At 51.8% G+C, this 19,453-nt stretch overlaps 7 protein-coding genes across 7 annotated transcripts; all 7 read right to left on the bottom strand.

Annotated features, from left to right (window-relative positions):
- Nucleotides 1–39: 39 nt before the first annotated feature.
- On the bottom strand, nt 40–386 carry Z518_09414 (uncharacterized protein; the record flags this gene model as incomplete). The annotated part of the gene is made up of 2 exons (XM_013413370.1): nt 40–251; nt 338–386. The coding sequence occupies 2 exons, from the start codon at nt 384–386 to the stop codon at nt 40–42; spliced, it is 261 nt and encodes an 86-aa protein (XP_013268824.1).
- Nucleotides 387–2,143: 1,757 nt separating this feature from the next.
- Z518_09413 (uncharacterized protein) lies at nt 2,144–3,959 on the bottom strand (the record flags this gene model as incomplete). Its single annotated transcript, XM_013413369.1, has 2 exons — nt 2,144–3,624; nt 3,686–3,959. The coding sequence occupies 2 exons, from the start codon at nt 3,957–3,959 to the stop codon at nt 2,144–2,146; spliced, it is 1,755 nt and encodes a 584-aa protein (XP_013268823.1).
- Nucleotides 3,960–6,221: 2,262 nt separating this feature from the next.
- Z518_09412 (uncharacterized protein) lies at nt 6,222–7,286 on the bottom strand (the record flags this gene model as incomplete). Its single annotated transcript, XM_013413368.1, has 1 exon — nt 6,222–7,286. The coding sequence occupies one exon, from the start codon at nt 7,284–7,286 to the stop codon at nt 6,222–6,224; it is 1,065 nt and encodes a 354-aa protein (XP_013268822.1).
- A 1,291-nt stretch (nt 7,287–8,577) lies between these two features.
- Z518_09411 (uncharacterized protein) lies at nt 8,578–9,594 on the bottom strand (the record flags this gene model as incomplete). Its single annotated transcript, XM_013413367.1, has 1 exon — nt 8,578–9,594. The coding sequence occupies one exon, from the start codon at nt 9,592–9,594 to the stop codon at nt 8,578–8,580; it is 1,017 nt and encodes a 338-aa protein (XP_013268821.1).
- Nucleotides 9,595–12,012: 2,418 nt separating this feature from the next.
- Nucleotides 12,013–12,546, bottom strand: Z518_09410 (uncharacterized protein; the record flags this gene model as incomplete). Its single annotated transcript, XM_013413366.1, has 2 exons — nt 12,013–12,162; nt 12,310–12,546. The coding sequence occupies 2 exons, from the start codon at nt 12,544–12,546 to the stop codon at nt 12,013–12,015; spliced, it is 387 nt and encodes a 128-aa protein (XP_013268820.1).
- A 1,340-nt stretch (nt 12,547–13,886) lies between these two features.
- On the bottom strand, nt 13,887–15,524 carry Z518_09409 (calcium/proton exchanger; the record flags this gene model as incomplete). Its single annotated transcript, XM_013413365.1, has 3 exons — nt 13,887–14,063; nt 14,139–14,655; nt 14,707–15,524. The coding sequence occupies 3 exons, from the start codon at nt 15,522–15,524 to the stop codon at nt 13,887–13,889; spliced, it is 1,512 nt and encodes a 503-aa protein (XP_013268819.1).
- Nucleotides 15,525–16,376: 852 nt separating this feature from the next.
- Z518_09408 (uncharacterized protein) lies at nt 16,377–18,710 on the bottom strand (the record flags this gene model as incomplete). The annotated part of the gene is made up of 1 exon (XM_013413364.1): nt 16,377–18,710. One exon carries the CDS (start codon nt 18,708–18,710, stop codon nt 16,377–16,379), a length of 2,334 nt encoding a protein of 777 aa, XP_013268818.1.
- Nucleotides 18,711–19,453: the final 743 nt, after the last annotated feature.

Below are 19,453 nucleotides of genomic sequence, written 5' to 3'. Positions count from 1 at the left end.
AGTCCCGCTCCCCACTGGAGGACGCGTATAGGTATGACTCTAGGGGTAGAAGATAAAGGCAACCGTACCACCGCGAAGTTTGTCCCCAATCCCTGTCCCAACACCAGGCTGATAGAAGACGATCTGTTCACTTTCCTTTTCTTTTCCGTCCGCATCCTTGATAATGGCAACTGGACTGATAGCTCTCGAGAATCGAGCCACGTTAGTGGGATGCGTGTGCTTTTCGGCAGAGAGGATATTCTGCCATGTCCCTGTATGAGTCAATCATTTGCATTGGACCAATATCGCCATGTGTCAATATGGAGGATGGAGGAAAAGCGAAAAAGGGCATCAGTACCATCGCAGAGGACGATGAGACGTTTGAAATTTGCGGATGGACGAGGCATTGGGAATTTGCGAGCAGGACTGTTAGAATATAGGAGGTGTCTGATAAAACTTGGGCCGTCAGTTATTCAAAGAGATGGAGTTCTTTTGGTCAACGTCAAGATTTTCTGCTTTCCACTCCGTACATACCAATTTCACAGAGGGAGTACACGAACGAGAATCAACAGGCGCGAAGCCAGAGAAAGAAGAACCACGGAAGGGACCCAGCCAGCCAGCCAGCCTTATAGATATGTCACATTTTCAGCTCTTGCGATGCATTCTCACCTAACATGCCGGGATGTCGTTTACGTATCCAGCTTATCTCGTTCCATTTACAATCCCCGCCTAAGTACGACACCCCCAAGTATGCGAAAGGATGGCGTATTTCGGGATATCCGCGATCAAGTCCTTGGTCAGGCTCAATTTACCGTGACTATGAATTTCTAAAAGGCGCACTGTGTTGACACTGTTCGTGACCTGGTAAGAGTATGTGCTGGGTAGATAGGGGCATTATATTATGCATTCCTGGGGAACCACCGATAGCCTGCTGACGCCTTGTGTCGGGACGGCGTTCAGGGAGGCCATGGAGGGAAAGCTATCGGAGGAGTAGGATGGGTTCGAGGTCGAGGTTCGCGTGCGAGTGTATGGAAAAAGCCAGTTCTTGAGGAACCAACCAAGTGCCGCAAGCCCTGAGTGGATCACGTGCCACAATATCACGTATCACGTGACTGGCGGGCCGACAGTTCTTGTGTGTCCGCCTCTAATATAGCCGGTTGAAGGCTTTTGCAGGCTCTCTTGTCTGAACCATAACCAGAACTGTGCAGAAGAATGTGAATGGTGCATGGTGAAGAATGTGCGATCAGGCTGAAGTGTAGCCTGGAAGTGCAGTTCTGACTGCGCTGATCGGGAACCGATTTTCTTGCCGTTATTGCCTCCCATGCGGACACTAAGCAATAGCCTTCTGTCACCGCGCAATACATTACCGTATTAGCAATACTGTGATGAAAGATACTGCACGTTGATTGGTGGGTTGGACGGAGTTTTACCATACCTAGATAGGCAAAGTACGACTCGTTCCGTCTTGGCATAGATGAAAGAAGTGGCAATGTGTCCGCAAAGGGGAGGGCAGTTTCGGGAATGACTGTAACACGAGATGCGAGAGGTTCGAGATCCAGGGTGCCTGACGACCCTGATCCTGGCATGGTCTGGGCTGGATCCATCTTGCCATCCCAAGCCACGGATGGTGGATTGCGAGCATTTAGTGGACAAGGGAAAAGGAGGCTGACATTCCTTCGAATAGGAGCAGAGAGAGACTGAACGAGGAATGCGAAGGAAGGCTTGGATGGGTAAGGGTGGTGCAGGGTGGAATTTAATTCTCTTTAAAAGGGATTAGCCTGGTCAGGCTTCGGGGCGGATCTTTTTTAATCCGTGAGATGGAGCATTAATCACTGATTGGGTTTGATATCAATCAAGTATCGGCGACGAACCTGGACGGGTGTCTATGATCTGAGCGACGCTTCCAAGGCCATTCTTCTTACTGGAAAGCACGAACAGGTCTTGCCCTCGAACTACTTCACCAAGCTAGTTTGGTGTCATAGCTTGAAGTTGAACTTTGTCCGCTATCATCGGCCATCGGTGCAGTCCTGACCCTGGTCGTCTTCAAGACGCTGTATTTCATCCACTCATGTGTCGTCGAGCTCACCGCCTCCAGATCAGATTGTCTTTATATCTTACCCGTCCACCACCAAGTCACCCAAATTGTCGGAACAAATACATATCTTCAATGAATCATCCGAGGGGGCAGACCAGTCTCCTCGCTAAGCATCACACTTCCACGCTTCTCCTCGTAAAGTTTCAAAGTTCCAGTCCCCTCCACTGTCTCATGAACCGTAACCTCATCAAAGACATCCACGTGAGTAGTGGCGAACTTCCTGGCACTTACCTGCCGCTCAAAAAGAAGATCCAATTCGGCGAAACTGCGACCGGCGGGTTCGGGAACACGGAAGTAAGTGTAAATAATACAGCAGAAACAAATTCCTCCCCAGAAGAAGCCGGTATAATTGCTCCAGTTCCATTCGCCCGGGTTGAGCATATAAGGAGTCAAGACCGAGCAGATGATACCCACCACGTTGTACAGATTTCGACCCAAGACGACGGTCTTAATCTGGAGACGGCGGGTAGATAGTTCGGCCACAAGGGAATAACAGACCGTTCCGACCGTGAGTTGATAGCAAAGCGCCCAAACTAGCATGATGGATCCAGTTGCCAGTGAGGCTTCTTTTCTGTGCGAGTCGGGGACCAGACCGAGGAATCCCATGATAAACAGCATCATACATAGTCCACAGAGACCGTAGAGGTATAGGGCTCGTCGTCCTAAACCGCAGGTCATAAGGAACCACGCACCAAAGACGCCCGCCATGTTGATTCCGTATTGACCCAGGGCGAAATCATATGCCTTGCTCGTGTCGAGACCAGCTTGTTCCAGGAAGTATGTGGAATAGCCCGAGAAAGAATTACCCGAAAGGTTTTGAATCGCCCAAACCATGCACACAATCTCGGTTCGTCTCAGATCCGTGCCTTTGAAGCAATCCAAGTACGAAGCACCTGCCGTGATTTTCTCTTCCAATGCCGTAGTATGAACCATCATGGCGATTGTTTCGGCGGCGTCAAATCCCGTCTCGCGGTTCAGAGACGTCAGGCGTAATAGGGCCTTTTTGGCGTCTTCCAGACGCCCTTTTCGGACAAGCCACCATGGCGATTCAGGCGCCAGCAACACGCCAAGGAGGAGGGGAACGGGCCACATCCACTGTAAAGCATATGGTATGCGATACGACCATTGATCGTTCCTGGGAAGCATGGATTTGATAACACCAATGCCGATGACTTGACCCAAGCCCCAGCAGAAGTTGACGTAGGTGGTCAGGTATCCTCGGAGAGCGACCGGACACACCTCGCTGGCATAAGTGATTGTCAAGGTCTGGAAAACACCCCAGGGAATCCCGCAAAGGATTTCGGCAATTTGGAGCGAGACCACGTTTTGGGCCGTAAAGAAGACGGCGGTGAAGATGATGATGAGCGTCAAGCATGTCATGACCGTATAGCGATAGCCAAATCGTTCCGAGACGTAGCCATTGATGAAAAGACCGATAATCTCACCGACGTTGGCACCGTTGCTGAGACCCGCTTGCCAGGGAGCAGAGATTTGCCAGCTACCGTCTGGGAGTTGTTCGCCGTACTTCTTGCGGAATTGGGGGAACGCATCTAAGGAAATAAGTGAGCCACACCGTAAAAATGGAAGAGATCAGAGAGAGAGAGGACTCACAGAAGTTACTCAAGAGACAAACATCATAACCCTCCATGCAGATACAGGTGGAAATCAAGATACTCCACCCGACGGCTTTCGGATACAATTGGATGCCTTGCCACAAGGTCATCTTGTGCTCTTTGTCAGTAGCCTTTTGAGCATCGTGAATGACTTCATCCACGGCCTCTGCGTGATCGAGACGGCCCTTTACGGGACTCTGGAAGGGGGGCTCCGAGGTGCCATGAGAGGCTTGAGGGGCAATGGTATTTTCTTCGATGGCTTTTTCAGACATGAATGCGACTGAGAATGTTCGACACTGGGCATATAGGGTGTGTTTGCTCCGTCAGACGTGATGTTGAGAGATATATTGAGAGTGCTGAAGGTGATGGGAAACGTCGTGTGGCAATGGTAGTGGTAGTGGCGACCAACCACTCGAGAAAAGAGATCCGAGATGAGCCTGATGTAGAAGATATCCGACAGCCCCCGCGGATCGTCTGATCAGCTACCATCTTATATACCTGTGAAAGTTCGAACTCTGCGGGGTCCCCAGATTGACAAGGTATCCTGTTGACGAGGTGTTTTCCGGCTAACCCATACACTTCCACCACTCCGTCCGGGGGGTGATGCCGAGTCTTTGTGTTTGGGGAATCCGGGTGGGACATGCCAGGGGGTTACCAAGTCTGTGAGGAAAGAGAAAGGAGGCGCAATCAGGTATGAGAAGGAGACGTTCTCTTTCCTATGTCAGTGTCACACGGGCAACTGATGGAAAAGGGGAAAGTGAGCAGATCCACCCGAAGGTCGTCTAGTGTTCATGGTCTTGCTCTCTTTCGAACGTGCTACACGCATTTCTCCTCCACATGGCGGTTGGACATGGCACGGAGGTGATGGGGTGAGGTAGTATCGGGGATTATGCTAGACCCAAGTCGATGGTATGAGATTTGCCGACAGCAAGGTCATTGGAGGTCATCCACGGCGATCGAAAGAGGTCGACATGCATTGGAGGGAACTGGGCGAGGATGATTGGACGCACATTGAGATGAGTCGGTGGCCGGTTACTCAACTTGATCCAGACTCTTTTCCCGGTGACCTTGTTCCACGACGCCTCCTGGTCAGATGTTGCCGATGAGAATACCATATGTCTTGCAGCGTATGAGGTAGGTAGCATGGAATAGACTTGGAGCTTCGCTGGAATTCAATTTCATCATCAACAATCATAAAGGCCAATGACCGGATCTTCCAATGGAAGTTTGTCTGGCTTCTAGAACAATCAACCCGTCAGGTCTGGAGGACGGAAGAAAAGAGACAAAAGTGGGCAAGCGGAAGGGCGGGAACAATCTTGTCAGCGTCAAGCAACACGGCAACAATGCTCGGCTTTTGCTTTTCTCTGCTTCCCATACCACCACACGTGCTGAGGGAAGTCTGACCACCAACAGCAAACATAATTGGAGCTTATTGACGGACGGCGTTGGAATGGTCGACTGGCAGGCTGTACGAATGGAAAGACAAGCAGGAGACCTGTCAAACATTCCTCCATCATCACTTCAGCACTTCAGTTGCTATTCTATCAAGCTGAGCCAGCTGATTACTCGCTTCATCGAAATCTCAAGAAAGGACTGGAAACCCGCCCGCAAGAGAACGTTTACAATACCACAACGCTTCTCCCTCTCCTGCTTCGATTGTGCGGCCACTGAAACGGCGCAGCCACGCCGATTTCTGTGGCTTCAGGCTTATTGATCCAATCTCTGCCCATACCCTCGTGTAGAATTCGTCTTGCCAACGACAGTCCTCTCGGCTCTGGCATTTTCTGAGAGTCGACGATCCCCCAACGTTTGACTTGTCTCTTTACGCTGAGAAAGATGGCGCGGATTTGTTCGATGGAGGGAATGTCCTTAATCCGAGAATCGTCGTATGCATGAATTTGGTTGGGCCACCGGAGGTTCAAACGAGATATTGTGTATGTAGGATCCGTCCTAGGTGTCATGTCTTCAGAAGGCCTCCATTGACCTTAGCTAGCTTCACCTCTAATGGAAGACCCAGCAATGTAGGTTTCGGGTGGAATCCGCGCATCGAGGACGGCTGCGAGGCTTCCGGCTGCGTTCGAGGATGGACCATCGACATCGTTGGGTGTATAGAATACTACTGACATAGTTATCGCCTGTAAGATCGGTTTATCTCGCCGTACGAGGTTTTTGGTGCAGATGAATTTTTCTAGATGTTGGTTTGGCTAAGGATACGTTTGTGGGCAGTGCTACCAAATAAACAATCGAGTTGTTACTGAACAAGCGACGAGGAGGTGAACGTTGATGAAAACGTTCACGGACTTCCACATTGGCGCACGGGAAGAGTGAGATTGCCCCGTGCGACGGGGACGAAAGTCGAATGAAACAAAATCAATCACCCAACCGACAACGTACATATTTCGAGAGGATGTAAGTGGCTGCAGACCAGCTCCCTTTTCGGGAAACGAGGACGCTTGCCGGGCAACTGAGTGCCAATATCGTGAGTCATACAGGATTTCAGAGGTTATTCGACCTCGAAAGCCACACCGAATCCTTCAGGACTGGCCCATGACCTCGATGCCTGCTCCCACTTGGACAACAGGTCTGCTGGGCAATGTACTGCTGGCTTTTCTCTTTTCAGCACTGCGAGACTTTCTCTCACCTTCTTCCGGCAGTCGCAATTCTAGCGCAGGCAAAGGACTGTCGAGAACGACGGTCTCATACCGGTTCTGGCGACTCAGGTTCTCAGCCTCGTGCTGTAGCATCGCCGCATCGACTTTCAGACTGAAATCCATCAGGTAGCAAAAGGTGATCTCGAGTCGGCCGAGTTCACCCTCTGACACTCCACCCACTTTGCTGAAGCGAGCATGGGGCCATGACAGATCTTCCAGCGCCTTCATGGCCACTCGCAGACAAGCCAAAAGCAGCCGATGGACGTTTCGAGGTGTGACCGGTATAATCTTCTCTTGGACGGCCAGCCGAGTGATATACCATGAAGCCGCCAAATACACCGCCGTCGACATCGGGCAATACTTGTGCATGCGCATGAGGTAGTCTTCGGTCGATATCGGAGGAGGGCGTTTCGAGTAGAATTTCCGAGCCAGAGCTCCGTACTGGATATACGTCGGCTGAGCGCCCGCTCCAATTATCTGAGCAGCCGAAGTAGGCTCATGGGCTTGTGCCTCGGGGGACCCAATGGGTGTTTTCACAAAAGGCACTCCATCAATGTGCTCATGTACAGCCGAGCCTGGCGGTCGCAGCCCAGTGTTGTCTTTGGGGGGAGTAGCCGTGTCTGGTGTCATGGATTCGCGGAGCCTCGAGAAGCTTCGAGCAGGAGAAGCGCCCCGACTCCGTGCTGGGGGGGTTGGAGAAACGTCACCGGTCAATCGGACGAGGGCGTCAATGCTACGGCATAACAGCTTCAAAGCAGCCACTGCCTCCAACTTGAAAATGTCGACATTCTCAGGCGTGATGCCATCTAGGCCTTCGAGAGTAGGACTCTTGATGGCGGGGATGATGCCCTTGTCGTTCTCGGGCTCGGGAGTCGCGGGGAGCTTTGGGGACGACGTTGTGCAAGTTTCAGGCTCTTTCTGGTCTCCTTGTCCTTCAGAACCTCCCATGATGTGTTTCTTGGAGTGTATGGTTCGAATCAGCCTTGATCGATCATGAGCGGAGGAGTGAGGGTGTATCTTGGTCTCGTGTGTAGCTGGTGGGTAGACTGCCTCATTGTCAAGCTCGTGTCAAGGCAAGGACTGTGCTCCCCGAGGAGTTCCAAGCTCCAATTGACAGCGAGATAGTCTGCAGCCCCTCGGAAAGGTGTCGAGCGATTTACACGGAGAGCTTGACGGACATTTGTCGAAGATAGATCCTAGAGAGGGCAAGATGTCGAGCTTTAACTTTGGACTTATGTAGAGAAGCGACGCCATTCACGGGCGCAGCCAGGTTCAGGGTCACTTTTTAGCTGTCGCAGAGAGGGTAGCAGACAGAGAACAGACAGAGGAGTGAAAATATGTCGCAAATTACTGCCAATTACTGCTAAGTATCTCTTGTTGCTCGGGGTCCGGGGTGCAAGTGGCCACCGCCACCAACACACTGGGCCGGTCATGCGTTTACTCGGCTGATGAGTTAAGCACTGGCAAATTACCATTCGTATGCCATATCCACGCCAGAAAAGGTCAACAGGTCACGCGCCTCTTGAGGGAACCTCTTTGGGATTTAGGCCTTTCGCCTCATGGATCTTTTGGATCCGCAACAAAGTTGCACCTTTTTAGGCACGCCGGTGGATTCATTGATTATCTACTGTGCCTGGTTCTCCGATCAGGGCACAGTCAGGGCGCTGCTGACGACCGCCACCGGGCTACTGGCCAGCCTGTAAACCGGATCCACACACCCCCCTTTCTGACTGATCGTCGGCGATTGAGACGGGTCTCCGCTGCACGACATCCTGCTAGCTACAGTATTACGCTCCGCGGCACAGCGAATGGGAGATTGAGGAATGGCGATGGGGATTAATGGATTGGCGATTTCCCATATGACAGATCAACGTATCTATCCACATGCACAATCCCTACGGCTTTTGTGTCGGTCGAAGCGAATCGCCGGTTCCTCCATAGTTTCGATCTTTCCCCTGAGGCCAGTAAGGACCAGGGCCCCCAGTGTGTCCGAGGCTGGAACGAACGACAAAGATTTGGAATCCTGCAGAACACAAATTGTTGTTTTTGGTTGACTGTTCCTTCCGCCACGAATGATATACATCCCGAATCAAATCTCCCTTAAAACGCCTCTTTGTTTTCCGTCCATTGTAGCATTTCCCCTGTTTATCAAGTCCTGACCCCATTCCATGCGCTCCGTCATTCCCCATGGCACAATAAGATGCCCACCGCATGTATGGCTTTCAGGTTTCAACAAGAACTACCGACGTCCATGTCCTCGATCACGATCTCTCTCATTCCCGACGATGATGACGCGAGAACGTCTCTCGCCTGTTCCGGGTCGGCGTTCCTCACGAACCAAACGCTCGTCCTGATGAGTGCGCTCATAGTCGGCTCTGGCCCGATCCAGAGCTGATCGGCCAGGATCATGAATTGGCACCACCGCGGGGTTTTGGACAACAACAACATCCTGACGGTCACGCGGTCGTCGGAGCTCGAGGCGGTCCTGTTCTTGGCCGAGCCGTTTCTCTCGTTCGGCAATGGCGCGTTCACGTCGTTCAAGGGACCGTTGACGTTTCTCATGGGCCAGATCCGCCTTGAGTCTGTTGGCCTGGTCTTCAGCCGCAGCGGCGGCCCTCTCAGCTTCACGACGTTCTCGTCTCTCTCTGGCCAGATCATCGACCAATTTCTGGACTTCAGGATCTGGTCGACGACGTTCGTATTCTTTCCGACCCCGGCCGATCTCCTCGGCGACGTGACCATCGGTGTAGCGGTACTTGCCGCTGTCACGCTTTCGGGAGGGCGACCGACTCTCTACCCGAGGATAGGCGTCCTCGTCATCACGGTCGCCCGGAACAATCTTGACCTTACGAAACCGAGGAGACCGTTCTTCCACCACGTATTCAATTGGGTCATCCTTGGCCTGTTTCGACTTCGGTGGTAATTTCGGTGGGAGAGGCGCATATATGTCGTCCTCGAATTTGGACGACATGATGTGATATGGGCCTCGGGGAGGCGATGGAGAAGGTGACGGAGTGGGAGACGGGGTTCGAACAATGCGCTCCGGACGTCGACTTCGAACAGGCGCTTCTTCAATGATATGAACCCTTTTCTTCCGGGTTCTAAAAAGATTGTAGAGCTTTGATCCGATGGTCAGTCGCTCTCTTTCGGGTGATTTCGGTCGGAGGATGCGGTACGTACGCACCTGAGGGTTTCTCTCAAGCACAATGGCTTCCGGAGAATGACTGGAATGACTTTGGCGGCGGCGATCAGACATTCAAGGGAAGAAGAATTGCTTTCAGAGGCGTCCGGTGGCTTGTGTTTGCTCTGAGGTCAAAAGATAAGGACGTTGTTGCTTTCAAAAGTAAAGACTTTGGCTGAGAGGAGACGAGGAACCAAGGGGAGGCTCTGATGATCAAGAAGAATGGTATTGGTTCAACGACAATGTGGTGCAGAGATTCTTATTTGACGGATGCCTAGAACGCTTTTCTGACAATGGACTCTGGTCATGGTGAAGGGACGGTCAGGTATATCCACCCTCAGAGAAATGGTCAGAAGGAAAGGTGGTAAATGATCCAAATCATGTTTGGTCCGGTAAAAGGAACGAAACGCTTGCCACAAGAAAGTCCCGTTCGGGTGTTCAAGGCTGGGGCTCTAACCTGGTGATTCGTTGGAAAGAGTGTCAAGGCCGGAGATGTTCAAAGATGCAATGCGATGGTTCGGGAGCGGGTCAGCTCCAAGGGTGATAGAAACGCTGATTGGGGACTTTGGCAACAAACGCAAGGATGAGATCCTTTTGGGCCCAATGCACGGCTGGGAGAACATGGTAGAATGTTAATGGTTCGCGGCGTGACCGCACCCAGGGCAACCGCGTTCTGGTCCGCATGATGAAATAAGGCAGCCATGGTGATTTGGGCATGGGTTTTTGGCCGAGAGAGTGGTAAGGCTAGCTTGGTCCGCCAGTATGAACAGATATCAGAATAGAGCTGCATTTCCCCACGACAGGAGAGACAATATCCTACCGCAATCCCGTTGGGAACTACCTTTCTCTGTTCGGTCTGCCCTCCATGGTGTCGTTTCGTTTGCCCCGGAGAGCACTTGGGTCGAGTGGCGGTCACTGTAGGGTTCGGAGACCAGTGGCAGTGAATGATGTCAGCGATCCGGAGGCATCACACGACAAAGACAAACGTCCCAGTTACCTCCCGCGCAGATGTCAATTTGCGCATTGATGCTCGGTATCATTATCGAAGGGGGCCGCGGCGATGCTTGACCAGAAAAGGGAGGAGTTCATCGGAAAGGGACAAGAAGCTGCCACACTTGCGGTATCAGAAGTAAAAGCTCCCGTGTCAGTCCAGCCGCATTGTGTGGCTGTGCGGCCCCAACTGATGACTGTTTTTCCCCGGGCTGTGGCACATCGGTGTGTCAGTTCGTTGCCTTGGGGGCGGGCCACACCTGCTCTCTTCTCACCTTTTTATTATCGGCGGTTAGATCCGGCATATACATTGTGTCGTTTGTAGACCGGACGAAAATCTCCCGAACCCTCTCTGCCAAAATCCGGAGGGAGTATCGATTGATTATTCACCTCGAGAGGTCCAGAAATAGAAATTACTTCCTTGAAGGTCATGCCTGAAGCCCTAGATAATATCTCAGCGCCGAGGCCATAGGCATCAGTCTCAAAGTGCTCAACCTTCTCTGAGAAGATGAGTAGAAGGTGATTTGGTCGGCCTGCGACCAGAGATCCCCCAAAGTTTAGGATGGGAGGCCTCATGAATGTGTCTCGGATTGTGGCCGCTTTCCCACTCTTCAAATATCAATTAAGTGCCCTCGACGAGTTTGGTGGCGGGAAACAGGCTGGAGGATCAAGTGACCGTGTGGAGTCCAGGGCTCCATATTTCAGGCATCACACTCATAGTAGATGGTCAACCGACATTCGGTAGGGAAATGCTCAGGGCCTTGTGTGTCCTTGTCGCGCTGAGAAGTAGGGTCCAATTGTTGTCAACCTCCCATGGCTGGGCCGCAGCTTGGCAAGGCTGACAAGCATCGAGTCACGGTTCAGAGAATGCTGCCTTGTTAGAAGTCGTCCTGTTATCTGGTTCAGATGTTGTTGCTTTGTCATAATGGCGACATCTCGTCTCCCCAATGGCGTGATTAGTCCCCCAACACACTCCCCCCTCTTCGAGTGCCCATTTCTACATTTACCATCCTGGCAGCTGTCACACTCCGGGTGGTATGTGGTACCACCACTAAGTAATCTTCGGAACTGAGGTACTAGGAGACGTGGAAGAATGCAGGGAGCTGAGTTTAAGGAGAAATACCATTACAGCATCTATTTTATTGTCGCATTCCCTCATATATCGTTTCCCCACTATTTTGAGATTTTGACAATGGAATTTTGGGAGATTGTAGCAACTATTTTCACCTCTTCTCCTTCCTCAAAAGAAAGATTGTCGTATCTCATCCAAGCCCGATCGTCCGATTCGGGTCGTAGCTTCATCAGCGACAGCTTCATGCCAGGCCAGAATTAAACAACAAGGATGACGCGATCAACAAGAGGAGAACAGGAACGTTCATGACGTCACCACCAATAGGAGCTCCGCCAGTGAATGTCGAAATGGGGGAAGTTGAGACGGTCGCGGACCCTGATGGGACAGTCGTCGTGCCAGTAGCGACAGGCGTTGGTGTGGTAGACGTTGTTCTAGATGTTGAAGTAGGTGTTGCAATAGGAGACGACGAGGGGGGAGGAGGGACAGATGAAGAGGTTGTGATTGTGGTTGTGGTGGACGAGGTAGTGGGGTTTGGCGTTGATGTTGTTGCCGTCGTGGTCGTCGCTGGGGTTGTAGTAGTACTAGAAATTCATAGCCAGCTTAACCGCATTATCGCAAGGATTGTAGCATCTGTCAGGGACATGAGAAAATCTCAAGCTCGGCTCTGGGAGTTATTTGTGGATAAGATGGTTTCCCACTGGGACGATCCCAGTCAGACCAGCTCTGACCGTAGGACGTTGGAAAATCTTCACAAGATGGGGCTTCCCCAGCTTAACGATGCGGCCGGCTGACTCCAGTTTACCCAAGTCGCAGATGATGTGGGAGGAGGTGGAGGAGGCACTTCTAAAGTCCAGTGTACCCATCTTGAAGACGGAGGTGGTGGCGGAGGCACTGCCGAAGTCCAATCTACCCAGGATGATGCTAGAGGAGACGGTAGAGGTGTTTTCGAAGTCCAATCCGCCCATGTTGTAGTAGGTGGCGGCGGTGGGGGTGGACAGCTGTGGCTAGATTGGCCATTGAATTGGAAGATGCTGTCGTCAAGTAGTCAGTCGCCAGGGGGTACCCGGTGTGTACGTAGGATTCTTGGTCCTTAAGGGACAGAGGAAGAGGGACACAAGCTGTTCTTGAATTCAGTTCGAAAAGAACGGTTTACGGTAGCGAGTTCGATAAGGCCGATCATACCAGAATCAGCCTACCTACCTGTAAAGCTCAGGAACATGAGTTAGCAGAGTCTCGCAAGCGGCAACAACATGCCCGCCTAGGACGTCAAAGTTACGGACAAGACGGCAAATCCTGCACAATGTTGAGAGACCATTCCCATGGAAGCAGGTTGATGTGGATCAATAGCTCGGGGGCAAGGCCAATGGCTTCCCCTCAGTCTTCATGACAGGTCGATTCCAGCTCTTAACTCGGCTGCGTAGTTATGAGAGGAATAGCAAAGTCGATGAAATGCAAGCCGCCATAGAAGAAGCGATCTGGGTGGCCTGGCGATGCGATAGAGACATTAGCCTAATGCAGTCATTGGGCTGAAAATCGGCCTGAAAGAGAAGGGAAAAAAATTCGAAGGCGGGAAAGAATGAGGCTCAAGTGGAGAATCGGAAACACTTGTTGAGAGTTTTCTTTTTTCTTTCTTTTTTTTGGGATGCGACGAGAGGAGCCAGGGAAGCCAGACGACAAGGCTCAAGGAGGCCGCAGCGGCATTAGACTACGCCAAGCTGACGCTAAAATACGGCATACGGAGACTTCTAGCCTTTTCCGTGCTAGTCCAGTAGCCCCGACTTCCCAATACACCACTCATAATTCTCCATTCCCTCCAACGATGCCTCAGAGACATCGAAGCGAGCAAACCGCAGACACTAACCGGTCAACACGCTTTCCTCCATTCGTATGAGCTCTTTGTGCCCGGTAAACATACCTTCTTACCAGAGCTTGAACCATTATGCAAACCCTCTTCGGCAAGCCATTGACCCGTTGGCCAGAAAGCTATTTAGCAGATACAGTCGGCCCTTTGGTTCATCCTGTTGGATGGCGTAATATTGAATATTATGCAACAAGGTCCAAAGACATTCATTCTCTAGCTTTTTGTCCTCATAGATATTTCTAGGGAATGACGACCGAGACTTGCAAAGCCCGTAAGACAACGTATTCCAGTGTTTGATAGACACTTCGGCCTAGAAGACCTCCTCGCCACTGCCAATTCTGCCATCAAAGGACATTCTTGTTTTGTTCTAAAGTATTTAGCCCGTTCCATCGCAACAAACCTAGATCTGAGAATGGGCAAGATTCGGGTGCCTTCAATGTCCATTCAACCAGAGAGTCTGTCCTGCGCATTGAAATGCAAGGCCGCGTCAACCGAAGCCTTCGCCGTTGCTAGAACAGTTTCCATGTTTGCGGTGACCGGTACACCATCGACATCATTTGTCGTCGCCACATCTGGGTCAGGATAGTAAAATGCTGCAATTGCAATGATGATGTAGACAATCTAGAATTTGAAAAACCCATTTAGTCGTTTTTCCCCACGCTGAGAAAGATGGGAGTTGAGGTTGAAAGAACTCACCACTAAAAGTGCTCCTTCGAGATAATTGCTTTCCTTATCTCGGAGGAAATTGCCGACGACAAGGATCGCCAGAACGAGTAGCGCGACCATGAAGATCTCAAAGTTGAGATCCATTGGCTTTCCTAGAGCCCAGCCCACGACCACGACGAGCGGTGCATTGAACAGCGCGGTCTGGATACTAGGTCCCAGACAATGGTAGAGGGCGAAATTCATCTGCCCATCCCACGCCTCATCGACGGCCGTCAAGTGTTCGGCCGCCTTTTCGACCAGCGGCAACAGGATCAGACCCAGAAACTGGTCCGGTACGCCTGAGTGGACAATAGTTTCGATCTGTTCAACGAGAAAGACGGCAAGGAGTGTGATGAGTGTTAAGCTGGCGATGATGGCGATGGCGCATTCGGTAAAGGTTAATTTCTCCTTGGAAACGTCGTAGGCGTGGTCGGTGTCGCGGAGTTCGTCGGCCTCGAGGATCTCGTCGAATATGGAATCATGAGATCGTGCGTTGAAGAAGATGTATCTGGCCATTTCAATACCATGTTAAATCTTGATTCAGACCAGTTCAACTCACATCACGAAAGCAATCATGAGAATAATGCTCGTCGCCTGGCTGATCTTCAACACATCACTTTGCAATTTCTCTTTAGAGAACCCGCTGGGTCTGGTCTCGCCTTTCAGCGCCGAGTAGAAGGCCGAAGGAATTAGTAATCCAAATCCTGCCACAAGGAGCAAGCCACTGCCGACTTCGCTGACGACAGCGTGGAAAGTCTGTGTCTTTTGCCGGACTCCGCCGAAGAAGAAACAGAGGCCTAGACACAGCAGGAGATTCGTGAGGATGGAGCCAAGAATCGCGGCTTGGATGACGGGGATCAGATTTCCCTCTTCCGCAGAATTGTCGTCGTCGCCAGGTTCGGGATTCTTGTGTTTGGCAATGAGGATGACGAATAGGACGATTTCGACGATGCTGCCCAGAGCGGTCTCAATGAGGATTCCCGCGACTTTGGGCATTTTCCTTGCGAGTTCTTGGCCTGCAAAACCAAGCAGGTTGGCCGCGGGGATCATGCCGATGTACGCGGTGGCGAAGACCCATTTGTTGAGCGTGTCTGAGTGGGCGCCGGGGATGTAGTGCAAGATGATCGCAACGGGGACGAATGGCCAAAGGATGTTGACCGCCATGCTGACTTGGGAGCTGGAGCGGAAGAGAATACGGAGGAACGACGTCAGGTGGATGCCGGAGCGGCCGGATTCGCCTTCGTGGTGGATGGAGAGGAGGCCACCGCCATGGCTGTTGTGGCTGGGTTTGGGATGTTGGCGATCGTTGTCGGTGTTGAGAAGGACGTGATGCACAGGGTCCGAGGGACCGCCAGATGGAGAATCTGAGGAGCTCATTGTTTGCTCCTCGTCTCGATGAGGATAGATGGAATGGAAAATGCGACGTCTTCCCGCTCGGAGATTCGAAACACAGTTCTGTCGAGCTTGATATCGGAGCTCACCTGTGATGAGCTGGTTCTTGAAGGTGTCTGCCTCTCAATCCAGGCACAGCTCTAAATTCAACGACGTTCATAAGATCTCGCTTCCCTCCCGTTGATTCTTCGCGAGTTCACTTGCGAGGAAGCTCAACCGCCTCTGAATAAAATTTGATCGCTCGCCGTCCAAGCTCAGCTTTTAAATATTGGTTTCTCTGCGGGTGGGTTTTTAGAGTTCAATGTTGTGGTGCCCTCTGTGCTTGGCTCAGTCTTGGGTCATTTACCTAGTGGTGGCAGTGCACTTCAAGACAGCTGAGGGTGGAGATCTCTACAAGGTGAAAACAAAAATTCCTTCCCAGGTATTGGATGTTCAGCCTTGTTCCCCCATCGAGCTTAACGTGACCGGATCTCCACGTGATCATAGCCCTGCTGACGAAGGCGGGCGAGAATATCTTTTGGCGACCACCTTTTTTTGGCTCTGAAGTGTTTCTCATTCCAAGTCCCAGATTCCCAAATGCTAGAGTCATCACTTCATTATTCGAATGTATGTACGATATAAAAATGTCGTCTTCCATGCCCTCCCCATGTACGGGGGTATCCCAAAGCGTGGCCAGGCCTGAAATCTGGTATTCCTCAAGGCCGTAACCCTTAATCGACATAGAGCCGGGTAGAAAAGGAACATACACCTGCCACAAGGCTCCCCCCAAACGCCAGTTTTTGTTGACCCGGACATATAACCCCGAGTCCAGTAGAAAAAAGAATGTTCCCTTGAGAATCAATGTCCCCAACTGCCCTTCCTTGCTCTTGCTCCCCAATCCTCGTTAGCACCCAGTTTCACTCGTCTCTGGTCGTCCGCGAAATTAGGACTTTGTCGTGCCCACTCTCGGACGTATAATCTCAAAGCTTCCCATCTCTTGCACTTGCCAATGACCTCACTTTCGTCACACCCGTCACCTTCGGGAGCCCCAACATAGCCCTTCGCATCCACATTATAATCGTCTTTTCTCAGCTCTTCTAATGGAATTCTACTAATCTTGCTCAACTCCTCATCAAACATATGTGCAAGGCTGGGGTATCCAAGACTCAAATAGTTGTAAATCTGTGTAATCACACGAGCGGGAAATTCATCTTCAATTTTTTTCTCCAGGTGCAGCTTCTTATCGATCATGCTCGTGAAAACATCTTCACCGTCTTGACTCCGCGGGGGGGTTAACGGAACCAAACTTATGCCAGAGTATGGTCTTCGTCGTCCGGGAGTTTGCCCATCCCGTCCCGGGGTCGTCGACTCAAAAGGATTGGTTTTCTCACTCGCTGGAGTTTGAGGGGCAGGTGTTTGAATTCCACTCCGCAGCCCATTCTCCGGACCCCGCGGTTGCCACATTCCTGCCTGACACATCCCCATCCATAAACCTCCTCCCGCGTCATTCTTGGGTTTTGCTTCGGATTTCCACAAGACAGGGCCACCGGAATTCTTGGATTCGTCGTCGCCGTCCACGTTTCGTGGCCGTGGAGGTTGATCTGGATCACATCGTGTCATCTTCGGTGAGATGGTGAATGGGAAAATGAGATTGTCGCCTAACATGGGAGGTGAGGCTGCTGCTCTCATTCGAGCAAGTTCCGAATCTTCGTCGGGTCCTCTAGGTTTCTTTGTTTTCTTCACTCCTTTGGCTTCTAGGGCGTGGCGTGTCGCCAGGGCAACAGCACTGAACCGACTCGGACCAGCGGTATCAGCCTTCAATTCTCGTTTGGCCTGTTCCAGCTGCTCATGGTGTCTTCGCATATTCTGTAGTTCTAGATCTAGCTCGGCAGCGGATGACCGCCGAAACGTGCGGATGTCGACCCCTTTTTCTCCCTGGAACATGGGCGCCGGTAGAGGACCATCTTCATCTTCATCGTGGGAGATGGCAAAATGATCCACGGGTTCATGTGGTCGCTCGTTGATATATGCGGCCATCGCCTGCTCTTGTAATTCCTTCTCGGTCACCGTCTCGGCGGCCAACCGGAGGACATATTCGGTATAGCTGTCCTTTGCACCAGGTCGATTGTTGTCCTTTTTGTTGTTGGCTTCCACCGACGGTGGAGAGTCACTTAGAGAAGGTGCATCGGAAGATTCATCTTCAGTAGTGGACTCAATCATAGGCAAATCGGGAACAATGAAAGAATGCTGTCGGGTGGCATCTGGATGTTTTCGAGCAAGAGCTGCTGCCGAAAACTTCGACTCTTCCAGTCCGCCGACTTCGTCCGCTACCTCTTCTTCTCCCGCCGGCGCCGACGGCGAGGGCTGTGCCAGACTGGGTGAAGGGCTTTTGACTTCGGGAGGAGGCAGATGGACACGTCGGTAGGAGCCCTTAGCAGTCTCCAGCAACTCGGGTGAGAATTTACGGGGTCCAGAAGAGGTTCTGCTGGAAGCAGTGGAGTCAGCAGGCAGTGGAGGTTCCTCATCCGCGTCCTCAGGATCAGGTTTGCGCCTCCTCCTTGTCGTCGTCGTGGTCTCGATGGGTTCTGGAGCGAATTTTCGACGCGGGCGTGTCGTCGGGATCTCTTCGGCGTCTGGGGGCTCCTTGTCTTTGCTACTCCTTGTCGTGGTTTCGACTGGCTCCGGGGCAAACTTCCGGCGAGGTTTGGATGAAGCTTCGTTCTCCTGAGCGGTGTTTTGGTCCTTGTTCTTCCTCGTACTTGTCTCAATTGGTTCGGGAGCGAACTTCCTCCTCGACGTCCGTGTGCTAGTCTCGACCGGCTCTGGTGTAAAGTGTCTCGGTGTTGTCGAAGGTCTACTATTCGGCACGCCGGGGAAGACCGGGTCGTCAGAGTAAGAGTAGTGAGCGTTTATACCGGCAGTCTCCAGAAAACCTCCTCTGGCCGGTGAGCCCTCTATATGTTCCCCGTTCTTCTTCCTAGAACTCCTAACACTCTCCTCCACCGGCTGAGGTAGAAACCTGCGAGGTTTGGTTTGAGGAGGCATGGAATCGGTATTTAAGGGACGTGCCTTGTCAGATTTAGAACTGGCTGAAGGGTGGTCTGATGGGCTGAGAGCACGCCTCGAGCTTCTTCCAGTGGCCTCGAGAGGTTCTGGCTTGAGTCGTCTATGCGAAAGCGGGGAAGGAGACATGATTCAAAAAGAGGCAGGTCGGCAATATGGCGGATTCAAGCCATGTTCCTTCTAGGAGAGAAGGAGCTTTGCCTGGCTAGGAGCACGCGAGCATGGATTCAAGGTAAGGCGGACAACGCCAGGACGCAGAATGCGGGGAGGGAGAGAGGATCGATCGGGTGTATGCGGAGGGGCGGTAGAGTCGGGCGTGAGAGGGAGGGGATGACTGGAGGACGAGGACGAAGATGGAACATTCAAGTTTGCTCGAGTTTGCAGAGTAGCAGGGTCTGTAGGTATTGGGCGATCAATAGTCAATTGTCTTTGAGCCGTGAAGGACGCACGGGACTTTTTGATTTTGACGGCGATGGGAAGGACTAGCAAGCGATGCGGAGGGACAGGGGAGATTTTCTTTAATCCTCTTGTGAGATCGACGGACACCGATGTAGACGACAAGACACAACAGAACGACGACGAGAATGAGCAAAGGAACAAGTGAAAGAAACTCGAGACCCTCACAGACACTAGTCAGCGAGTAAGGCTAACGGACGGCTAAAGCCATCAGTCCGCCGCCACCATTGGGGACACACCCGCGAACCAGATCAGCTAATCTTTGTAGGGGCGTAGCCTCGCTGTTCAACGCCTAAATCTGCCATATCTTTACCTACCTAGGCATACACCGGGAGCTGTTAATCACCCTCACCGATTTCAGAAGAAATTGAATCACCGATGAGGCAAACATCCACAAATCAATTTTCAGTCCATGA

Source organism: Rhinocladiella mackenziei (assembly GCF_000835555.1).
Source record: "Rhinocladiella mackenziei CBS 650.93 unplaced genomic scaffold supercont1.7, whole genome shotgun sequence".
Taxonomy (NCBI): Eukaryota; Fungi; Ascomycota; class Eurotiomycetes; order Chaetothyriales; family Herpotrichiellaceae; genus Rhinocladiella; species Rhinocladiella mackenziei.
Note: the sequence above shows the minus strand (reverse complement) of the source record. Positions and strands in the feature narration are given on the sequence as shown.